The 12,287-nt window shown below is 28.7% G+C and overlaps 1 protein-coding gene across 2 annotated transcripts in view; it reads right to left on the bottom strand.

Moving 5' to 3' along the window:
• Positions 1-6,273: 6,273 nt before the first annotated feature.
• LOC114122998 (putative ferric-chelate reductase 1 homolog) overlaps positions 6,274-12,287 on the bottom strand; it is a 43,790-nt gene continuing 37,776 nt past the window's right edge. For both annotated transcript variants that reach the window (XM_027985827.2, XM_050199830.1), the window contains exons 3-14: positions 11,985-12,079; positions 11,711-11,834; positions 11,410-11,610; positions 10,284-10,551; positions 9,939-10,207; positions 9,088-9,195; positions 8,840-8,996; positions 8,468-8,694; positions 7,852-8,098; positions 7,644-7,756; positions 7,420-7,533; positions 6,274-7,168 (exon numbers count right to left, since the gene is read on the bottom strand). In XM_027985827.2, coding sequence (XP_027841628.2) covers positions 7,034-7,168; positions 7,420-7,533; positions 7,644-7,756; positions 7,852-8,098; positions 8,468-8,694; positions 8,840-8,996; positions 9,088-9,195; positions 9,939-10,207; positions 10,284-10,551; positions 11,410-11,610; positions 11,711-11,834; positions 11,985-12,079 — 2,058 coding nt within the window. In that variant the 3' untranslated portion in view covers positions 6,274-7,033. The remainder of the gene's footprint in view (positions 7,169-7,419; positions 7,534-7,643; positions 7,757-7,851; positions 8,099-8,467; positions 8,695-8,839; positions 8,997-9,087; positions 9,196-9,938; positions 10,208-10,283; positions 10,552-11,409; positions 11,611-11,710; positions 11,835-11,984; positions 12,080-12,287) is intronic.

Genomic DNA, 12,287 nt, shown 5'->3' with positions numbered 1-12,287 from the left:
TAAATAATTCGATTGAGTAGGGTGTACCTTTTAAATTCTTAATTATTTCTATAATTAGGTTATCCTTCTAGATGATCATAAAAAATCTATATAAATGCAAGTAAGGATGTTATAAGAAAACTGATTAAATAAAAATTTAATTTTATAGTAAAAACACAAATAATTATTAATTATTTCCTAAAAATAAATTACGATTTTAATATTAATTTTAATTAGATGGTTAATATTCAATGCATAATTAATTTATGAATATGGTACAATTAAGTTCGTTTTGCTTAGATTTAAATATATTCCAGTTTTTTATTTTTAATTCAGTGTTTTGTTTTTAAATTTAATCATTTGTATTTTATTTTTATAAGAATTTAAGACTTAAAATTTAAATACGGTGAAAAGTAAGGAAACATTCTGCTGTACTGTACATTTTGAGTGCATATCAACATAGAACAAGTCACTATAGGTATAATGTACTTATTAATTTTGAATTCAATGATAATTGATATACGATTTTTGCGTACGATAAATGATTCTGGGCGAAAGCAGTCTGTCAGCTAGACGTTTATTCTATGATATATTTATATTTGCTATTTTAGTGTTTTATTTTACTATTAATAATAACTAACGAGGTAGGTATTTTTAGTATTTTTTTATCAGTTATTTAAAAAAAATACAATTTATTATTTTTTTTTAAAAAAAAAACACAAAAATCAATTTATTTATCCCTTCAATTAGAACTTAAAAATGTGACTTTCCTAATAAGATGTGATACCCGCATGTGTATTATGTTGTATCCGTCTTACATACATATAATAATAATACACTAAACTTTTGTTCAGTGGAATCAATTTTATGCTATTAGCTTTAATATGAGAGTCAATTTATCTATTATCAAACTTAAAGTTAATAATATTATTTAAAGAGGGCGTCTCGTAGACTTTAATTGACATTTTGATTTTTAAGAAAGTTAAGGTAAGTTAAAATAAGTAAGTATTTTAAAGTTTTAATATTTTACACAATCATAACTCACTTAAAAATTAAAATATCAATTAGAGATGCCCAAGATAATATTATTACCTTTAAGTTTGATAATAAGTAAATTATTGACCCTAATATATTTATGCTAAGAGTATACAATTGATTGCACTTAATGAAAACTTTTGATGTGGTATGTAAGTAAAACGGAGACAACACATGCGGATGTGGCGTCCTCTTAAAATGTTATTACTACGTGGTTTTATGTTTTGTATCTACCAAATGTTTTGGAACGTATAAACATTTTGTATGATGATTAAAATTCCATTTTACGCGATTAGAACACAATGTACTTAATAATGATGTCAAGTAAGTTTAATTGGTCTTGACCTGTTATATTGATCTTTGCCATATTCCTAGTAAATTTTCCAACTACTATAATGCCTTTCTGCTCTTACCTTCTATATAGTCATCGAAATGGTACAAAATAATCGGAGACTTATACAAATGTTTCCAAACAATTAACTGAAAATTATTCGAGTAAACGGAGTTTATCTTTTAGTTCAAAAGGTACGCTATTACAATTTGTTAGACATTTGTTTTAATTTTAATTATCCATTTCCTATAAAATGATTCAAAATGATTTGATGATAGTGAATAATATATACAACTAGTATAAGATGAAAATATTTAACTTAACATTATTAATTTTTGTACTTTATTTCGTTAATATTTTTTACCTAACTACATTTATTTCATACATTTTTGGGTCCTTGATAATTATAATTTTATTCTAAATTTCAAGTGTTTTTTTCCAATTTTCCAATTATTGTTCATATTATTCTTATGTTTAATCAATTATGATTTATTTTTAATTATGTTTTTGACTAAAACTATTTTAGTTATTTTATTTGTTTTTAATGCAAAACCATAAAATCAATACAAAATTGCTAGACATTAAAAAATCCATTCTATTATTTTGCCGTTCTAAACTTTAATTTGTTTAATTAATTTGTAAAACTTGTATCTATTTTCAATAGACTAACTGTAGTAGGAATCCTAAAAAAAAAAAATGCAATTTTAATTTATATTAATTCATTAATCTATAAGTAGGTGTAATACAAAAACCAATTCCAGGACCATCAGCGTACTTTCTTGAATTCAACTCTGATTGAGATGAATAGTCGCAAGTTATGGCCAGAAAAAGCGGATAAACATTAATTTAGTGTCATATACATTATAAATACATGAGAAAATTACAATTTTCCTTAGTATAAATCGACCAGTTTTCTATTGTTCCCCTCTTTGTAAATAAACGTCCTGCTTTACGAGGACATTGCATTTAAAATAACTCACTACTTGTATAGTTTATCCTTGTTTTATTAAATGAAACAATGATTAAGTGTATTGTCATTTAATAAGCAAAGCTTTGGAAATTTGCATTTGATTATAACTTATATAAGTACCTTTAGTACCTATACAGTGTTTTTAATTACAAATCTATACTTTATTATATTGTTAAATATTATTTCTTAGTAAGTATATATAGAAATTGGCCCTAATCTTAAATTAAACGAATAAATAAAGCAAGTAACAAATTAACTAAGAAAAATTGTGTATCCTTTCAAAAATCTATAACTGATATTTTATTTGATAAAAAAATTATAATTGTATAAAAAAATTAAAAATTTCTAATGTCTATAAATGTTTAAAAAGTCAAAATGAATCAAGCATTTTTATAAATTATACCATGTATATAATTGTCGTAAAAATTTAAACCTCAAACAAATAACAATCATAAAATTAACTTGACTTTCCAGAAATAATATTTTTTTAAATAGGTTGCATAATATTTAAAATAATCTTGTTTTAATTTATTAAATTGTAGGTATAAACTGAAATTTGTTATGAATTTCTAATTAAAAAAATAATATGTACATTTTTGAGATTTTGGTGAATTTTGTCAAAATTCTTATTTAAAAGTCAAGACGCTCGGAAAAAAGATTTTTATTTTCATGAAACATTTCAAAAAGAGTTGAAATATTTTAAAATTTTTTCCATAATACATAGAAAATGATTAGGTAAATATTTACTGAAAATTTCAAGTTTCTTTGGTTGTATAATTTTAAATTATAAAAAAATAAAGAAATCATTTTTGTCGAAAACTGATTTAACGTAAAAATTCCTTTTTTTTTTAATCGTTTTTGCCATTTAAAAAAAAATTCTGCCGAGTTTAAAATCGATAAAAAAATTAATATTTTACAGTCTCAAAGGACGACGACAGACAAAAAAAAAATATAAAACATAAATTGATGTAAAATCAAAAAAATTGAAGACTCCACTCAGAATTTAAAAATAATTCATATAATAGTGTCATAATTATTGTGTTATATGACGGTTGTATCGATGCTCATGAATAAATTTCAATTAGAATTCTTTGAAAATATTATTAATATTAATTTACCATACTAAATGCGTGGAAGTTTATAATAATTATGATAGCACGGCAACCTGGATAGGCTATTTAGCTACACTACACTATCGTGGATTCACTATCCCGGTATATCATCCAGTTAATACGTTTTACGATATACGTATTCTTTAGGTATTTCAATGTACCTAAGTATGGCTTATTATGAATCAATTTGACTTAACTGTTTGAATAAAATTTTATCAATTAAACTTTATCAATACACAAAATTCGTGTTTGTTTATTAAAATCTGTAAAATATTGCACATTACCGTGTAATTTCGTGTAACTACTTCTAATTTACAGATAAGTACCTATATCGTATTTACTTCAACATTAAAAATCACCGCGGTCATCATATAATATAATATTAATATTCGTTAAATAATTATCGTATTTTATTTTTACCTATACTTTTTCCAATACACCATCAGTTTACAACACATCTTAATTATAAGTACGTGTCTTACCGCCAACAGTGAGACATATTGTATTTTATACCATTATCGTTATAGTATAAGACGGTAAATCAACACTGAACCGATATGTATGGGCAATATATCTATTACATAAAAACCTCTTTATCATAAAACGAACCGGGATAATATTATAAAGAGGACAAACCGTCTAAATCTCCGGTCATTAGCAGACCACACACAATCAAACTTCCTATTCAAACAAAACGCACACTATTAACCAAATATAAAAATGTCTCCACTATACACAATCCACTCTTTTTCGACCCATGACAAAGCTCTCTCTACAAATACTCATTTCCCCGCTTTTAATCCTTCCACATCTTCATCAACGCAACCTCTCTCTTTCTCTCTCTCTCTCTCTCTTATCCGTTCCAATTCTCGGAAAACTTAATTCAACCAAAGATATCCTCTGGAACCAACTACGGACAAAACAGAATATTAAATTACGTATATGCAGCAGCCAATGAAAACACTCCCTGTGGAGAGCAGTCTATCGTCTCTAACATAATCGACGGGATACCGCTAAAAGAATATGTCATAATGATAGGCCATATTATCGGCCTCAAAAATATCGCATTTTATATGAAAATCTATAACACTCTCTTTTATATATTTCTTTCTGATAAACAGATACTCAACTCGATATAGAAAATACACCAAAAATATATATAATAAATAATAATATAATTTAAATCATAACTGTCAATTGACAATTAATCAATCTTGACAAACTGACAGTTCCAACTAACGTAGGTATGCTCCTCCACGATACCTAACCAGTCTTTAAAACAGTTGATAAAAATCAAATAGAATTCAGAATCGTTTTCACAGATGACAGAATCACTTACTTCGTAAATAAATTCACAAGCCACAATTTCAACATGTAGAAAAAAAATAGCCTTTAAACTCACACAATAGGGTTCAACAGGAGGAATGAACACAAAACTTAAAACGTCGGAATACATATGGAAATCCAAAATCCCAGAAAATATACAATTAGACAAACGGTTGAAACAAATGCCGGAAAAGCGTGAGAATATAGAAAACGAACCAACACTCATAATCTTTCTTATACCTCAACTAATTCCACCAGATAGTCATATTATATCTAAAACTTTCCATCACACCTGCCAAACACACACAAAACTTTCTCCCCTCTCCGTTCACTACCGCCGAATCGAAAATAAGGGAAAACCCATACACATAAATGGTACCATCAAAAACTTTACTCAGACTTGTCATATCTCAAAACAAGTTATCACACCATAATAACGTTAAGTGCGTAAACATTTATAAGTTAGTCAATTGTGTGATTTAATAAAAAAAAAAATAATAATAATAATAATTTAAAAGAAATAATAACAGGATTAAAGGTCCTTCCCGTGAAGGTATAGATAATCTAAGTACTTACCTAACCTACTACCATATTAAATAATCCATGTATCGCATCATATATTTATACACTATACATAATTTTACGCCCTTACCGATATTTTCTAATCAGATATCACCTATGTAAACAGTTGATAAATACATTGACACATATGTATGTAAATTATTCCATAGTCGTTGAAACACTATTAAATTTTAATAATATATCACTTGTTTGCTTTAAAATATACAGTTATTGCCTTATTGGTATACTTGTCAGTATAATAACAGCCGTGCAGTTATAGGGTTTTCCCATAATGTGAATTATTTATTTTATAGGTGTTAACTTAAATTGATTACACAGTATGAGTTGATTACGTTAATGGCGGTTATAAATTCAGTGTAGAAATCAATATTGTGTAATTAGTAATTAACTTTATCGTCAAATTATAAATACTCATATTTCAACCTAGAAATACGTTTTACCGTGGTTAGAGCGATTTATTAGAGAAATTGCTCCTTATTTTGGGTGTTTTAGCGTATCAAGTATCAATATTAGTAGAGGGTGCAATTAAATATAAAATATATGAAAACCATTTGTTATATAAGTATAATAATTTCTCGTGATAAAATGTCATAATACGATATCATATATAATTTTATGAATTATATTAAGTTTAAAAATGTTTAATAAATGTACGCAATTTCCATCACAGTATAAGTATTTAATTTATCATCAAATTCGAAATGAATTTATTATGATCTGATTTTAGTATTAATTAATAATATTAAAATGATTCGTCTGATGAAATTTTAAAACCATAATATTACGATAATACAATGTAATAACTTTTTGCTAATGTACCACAAATCCTCGGACGATTACGCGGACATGATAAAGTGTTATAAATATAGGTACATTAATACATCGTCAACTACAGCCGTGAGTGTTAAAAAAACACTAAAAAAATGTGCACTTCATAATACTGCATAAAATAATTTTATTTCATATTACCTATTATCATGTAAACATATATATTTAAAAACGTTACATTTTTGAAAAAATATAAGTTGCGTTTTATAAACCCTTAACAGTCAATCATAACGCAACTTTTATATTAAACACATATCGGTCACTCTAATAAACATATTATTGTATAAATATTAATTATTTCTTATGAAATATTAGTTTTTAAATAATACCATTGTAATTTGTAGTTTTTAGGTAGGCGCCGAATTTTGTAAGATTAACTTGGAAATTCCTTGAATTTCATATTTTAGCACAGTAATTAGCTATATTGTTACATAATAACATTATCTATGTAATTTTGTATTATGATAATATAATAATGTAATATTTTGTATAACGCCTTTGTTGTAAAATAAATATTACACCAATATATCCTTTTAATATATTCTCTATTTACCTACGTATATAATGTTGTAAATCTAAGTAGACTAATAAAACGAGTTACAATGGTCAATGAATTACAAAAAGGATTTACATCAAGTCATGTAAACATGGTACATAATACAAAACAAGCTTCGAACAACCTGTGTTTTAGTAGGTTACTACAACATAGTAAAATAATAATTGGAATATCTGTACATTATATTCAGGCAATATGTAAAATCCTGTATTTAAAACAATTATTTTGGTTTAATAAATAATAATATAAAAAATAAATCAATTAAAAGTAAATTAAATTTATAGTACAAATATTACAAAAGCTTTTGATAACTCTTAGCTGAATTGTTCCCGGAGAGAATTTAACTTGGTTTCAATCGGGGCAAAAATAACAATTAACACTAAGACTGATGTTATCAAAACAATAAACAGCACATGAATGAACAGCCAGAATTTTCGGAATCCAGAATGCTAAAAAAAAAAGTATAATAATAAAAAAAAAAATAATGTAATGCTTAATACATTTTATGTATACACCAATTACACAGGGCAATACACCACAATAATATTATGCATTGACGTGAAATTTGTACTATTATTATAATACGAAAAATATTTCTCAAATTTGATATCTCATGAAAATAATAAATTTAAAAACTAAAAATACAATTTTTCATCGAAAACATAATATTATAACATGTTTAGCTTTGCAATTCACTTACCGGTGCATCTTTGTGTTGTTCGTAGCTCATTGGATTCCTTCCGTTGTGAAGATCTTTCATGGGGAACGTGTTTATGCGCATGCTTCCCGATTTTTCACTCAAGCAACCGGATATCTAAACCACAATGATTAATATTTAATCGGTAAATGATTAATAAATGTACGGGTAAATTAGTAAGAAAAACTATAACATAAATGTGTACGTTGAGTGTGGTTTGTACTTACCGACAATATTAAATGAATAATAACGTAGAAGCCTACGTAAGCTACTAGTATCCAATCCATCCATGCAGGAAGTTCGGCTTTGCTAAGCGAGACGGCGAAAAATATGGTTAAAACTGCAAACGTACACAAAAAAACACGGTTATGAGAGACGGAAATCTTCGTTAGGGTTAAAAAATAGTAAAAATACTATGTTGGGTAGGCTACTCACTGGCGAATATATGAGCTGCGTTTCCGACCAGCCAATGGATCCAATTGAAAATCGGCCTCTTCGACGAGTCAGGATGAGGCCGAAACGCTGCGAAAATCGGCTGGAAAAATGCCAACACGGTAGTGACGACTCCCAAAAGCGCGTGCGTTTGACTGGGACCGGACACCCATTCGCCGAGTTCCACGAATATGCAAGCCGACCCGGACAACGAAAGGATCCAAGTGAACATCATCAACAAACGATGCCACTGCAGATTTGAAAACGGAATAACATATTTTAATTATACAGTGACACAACATATTACACGTATACGTAGGTATACGTATTGTACACTAAAACTGTTAGAATACTGTTATTATATATCAGCGAATTTTTACAAATAGTACGTTTATTAAAATTTTATCAAATTATATTTATTTAAGACATGCAGGCAGATAAAAAAAAATAGTCGTGCAGAATTCTATTTTATTATTCCGGTTTAATCAAAACCATATGAAATGAGAATTTTTTTTTACACAACACTAAACAGAGACTGCTGTGTATAATTTACTATAATACGTACCAGTACATTATTAATTTAATTATTTTAATACAGAACGCTTTCTCAGCAGCTTACCCCAAACCACAAATCCTTGGAACAACACGAACCTCCGACCCACGTCTGTTTGTAATACCGGGCGACGACAATACCTATGCTGGCCGCTCCAATCCATGCGACAATCATAAACGATCCGTGTAACCTCAAAAGCAACTTTGACGAGGTTCTCAGTGACTTGATTTCCGACAACGCACTCGCCTCCGCGGTTGAGGTATAGGCCAAGTCATGGTAGCCTACACTCCGTTCTGGGACACATATAACACGTTCATTTAATAAATTACCGTTCTAATTAATTCGTTCCTATTTTTTTTCTAATGTTATAATAGTGTTTTTGTTGTTATTATAATCATCAGCAACATCATAATTGTAGGTATCTTTTATCTGTTTTACCTTTTAACGATGTACCGGCGGCGATCAATAAAAAGTATTTATTTCTGATCAAATCATAATTAACTCCTTCCACTTTAGTGACAGCGTCCCGCACAACGTTACAGTAAATCGTGCCGTCGATAAACGATGAATTTAATAGTGTAAGTCCGTTTTGGCTCTATGAAAATACAGAGTGGATATAACAACCATTTTTATAGCATTCTAATTCCTAAAAGTGCCGTGTTCATAGATAAAAATATGCTGCTCACCGTTAAACGTTTGTTACTCTTTTGATTAGGAACGTTCCATGACATATAAGCTTTGATTAGGTTCGTACCGACGTTTTCGTGGACACATTCCATGACGCTGTCTCCTCCCTGAGAGAAGAAAAAAAATTAATATTTATCATCATTATAATAGAATGATTCGCATTGTATTACACAACTCGCTCGATTTTTACATTGTTGAATACGTGACTATTATATTCACACATTACGATGACAGTATAGACATTTTAATAAATAACAATAATAATAATAATAATAATGACAATAATAATGATCAACCACAAAACAGCCGCTATCCATTTTCTTGTCCTCGGATCCACAACCAAAATTTAACCAAGTCCTCAATAACAAGTTGCCCATATTTTACTAGACTATGGGGCCATTAACGTCTTCCATTCCATTCTTTCGTAACAATTCCGCTTTGTTCGCACTGCATTATGAATAATATATTTTTGACCTTCAATATCTGTTATTTTATCTTCCCACTTTAAATAATCAAAGAGCTTCGTTGTTTCCATCATTGAAAAAATATAATGTACCTTTAGAACCGTAATTATTATCACTATTCTCGATTCCACCTTTCTTTTTGCTATGATTTATATTTTTTAATAGTTAATTAGGTAAATTTTGGTTTGTGGTTTAAATCAGTTGATTGAATGTTTTGTTATATTGTTAAATTGTCATCACTTTATTATTTTAATTTGTACGTTTTTTTTAAAAATATGATTGTTGAAATATAATATACGATTTAGTATGACATATATATATATATTTTTAATAATCATTATAATATTAATTATACACTACAAACTTTAATGTATAACGCCACTTACCATCTTCTGATCATCCGAGATACCGACGGCCACATAAGCAGCGTTCCTGGCTTTCATTTCAAACATGTACCTAGTCCCTTCGACTTTGACGGCCGTTACGGCAGCGCAGTCCTGTGTCGACAAGCAACCATCGGGCGATCCGAAACACGTTTTCGTCTGACCACAGTTGTCATAAAACGGGTCCATTACACGAGCCGCTCTCAACTGACCGAGTTTCCTCTTGTCGGGGCTACTTATGAATGCTACATCATGGTAACCAACGCTGAAAGCTGAACAAGAGTTTCAAATATAAATTGTTATTACGATCGAAAGTTTTTTTTTATTATTTTAATACAATTTGCGTACTTTTTAACGAGGCACCGGCAGCCAGAAGGACGAAATAATTATTGTTATCTAAGTCATACGTGTTGTCTTCTATTTTTAAAACAGGATCCACGACAATCTTACAGTAAATAGCACCGTCGATGATCGATGCGCTTTCCAAATTCACGCCCGACAAGTCCTCAACGCGTCGATTTTGCTTTCGATTGGGAACATTCCACGATTTGTAAGCACTTACACTGTTGCTCCGGCCACTTTCTTCATGAACACATTCGACAACGCCATCGCCTCCCTAATGAATACAGGCAATAAGCATATATAAGATTTTTTCGGACAACTTTAAGTTAAGTAAATAAATGCACACTACTGCACTATGAATGATATTTTGTGAAATATCAATTTTTTTAAATCCATAATCGATACTTTTGACTAATAAATTACTACATAAAAATTGAAATGCCACAAAACAAGTACATTTACCAAAAATAAGTTTAATATTATTTTGAAAAATACCACCAAAGTAAAGCATTATGTAATATGTAATATAAATATTATATATTTTATAAAGGTTATATATTGTAGGTTTTTAGACTAATTTTAGCTTGCAACAAATTTAAACAACTATTCGCTCTTTTGCTTTTATTAACTAAAACTAAGAAGTTACCACACGAAATTATAAAGTTCATTAATTAATCATCTCGTAAATGATTACACTGCATGTTTTCCTCGGAAGTTTTTTAAGTTGTGTTTTAAGTCTTATATTCAATATTAAATGTAGAACCATTAAAACAAGCATTTGTTTATCCATTAAAATCAAGAAAAGTTTCACAATGAAATTCTTTGAAAACACTTAGAAGACAAGAATTTGTACCTATATACTTGATGATGGGCCCACCTTTTATAAATAAATCTAAATCGGCTTACAATAATTCGCACTGTTTGAAATTTATTATACATTAAAAATAATTGTACTATATTAAAACGTATGACGTGGCTATTATAAAATTGATATTTTTCTAAGGACATCTGGTAATATGTAAATTATACGTCATTATATACTTCTAACTGACCATTTATTATTATTATATGTATAAATTACGGAAATAATATAATAATAATATATGCTTAAATTCCGTTTTAAATTTTATACCATTTTGTTGTCGTCCGAAAGTCCAAAAGCCACGTATTGGCTATCACGGGCCATCATTTCAAACTGATATTTGTCATTCGACGGCATCAAAGCTACAACCGCTCGGCAATTCATCGTTTGAATGCAACCAAGAGGCGCTCCGACGCAGTTTTTAGTTTTTCCACAACCATCGTAAATGTTTGCTTCGATTTCTCTGAGACCCTATAGCATTTGCAAGACATTACTTTAAGTATTATCTCCATCGGTGGTACGATATCAATAGTAAATATTAAAATATATATTTATTTTAAAATAGTTATACATTTTCTGATCTGCCGATTTCAATAGGTTCGACATCCGAAGGCCCGCCTTTTGCACTGCTAACCTGAACTGGAGTCGAAGTTATACCAACCCAAAATGTTTCGTAATCAAGTAACACCGTAGCACTGTATAAAACAAAATATTACACAATTGTGTCCATATAGTTATTATTCTAATCGTGTGATATTATTTTTACGGAATAATAAAAACACACAATATTGTCGAGTTCAGAATATTATTCCGTTAGACGTATTAATGAAATGTTTAAGACTTACACAAAGTTCACTTGTCCGTTAAAGTTTCTCGGTGCTTCCCAATCGAATTCTACTGACTTCTTTTTCGTGTTGCTGCTGTGGGTCACGCCCGAGCTCTAAACATTAATATTGAATCTATTAGGAAAATCACTGTAATTTAAATATACTATTTTAAATCACAATCATTATTGACAACATATCTCAAAATTTTATTTTTAAATAATTATCTCTTTCGCTATAATTACTTTGTATACGAGAAACCCTGCATTACAATTATTATTATACAAAACAATATAATACACACATATTATACATATTTTGCAC

This window comes from Aphis gossypii, chromosome 2 (assembly GCF_020184175.1).
Source record: "Aphis gossypii isolate Hap1 chromosome 2, ASM2018417v2, whole genome shotgun sequence".
NCBI classification, from domain to species: domain Eukaryota; kingdom Metazoa; phylum Arthropoda; class Insecta; order Hemiptera; family Aphididae; genus Aphis; species Aphis gossypii.
The sequence above is the reverse complement of the archived record's forward strand: the minus strand, read 5'-3'. Positions and strand labels throughout refer to the sequence as shown.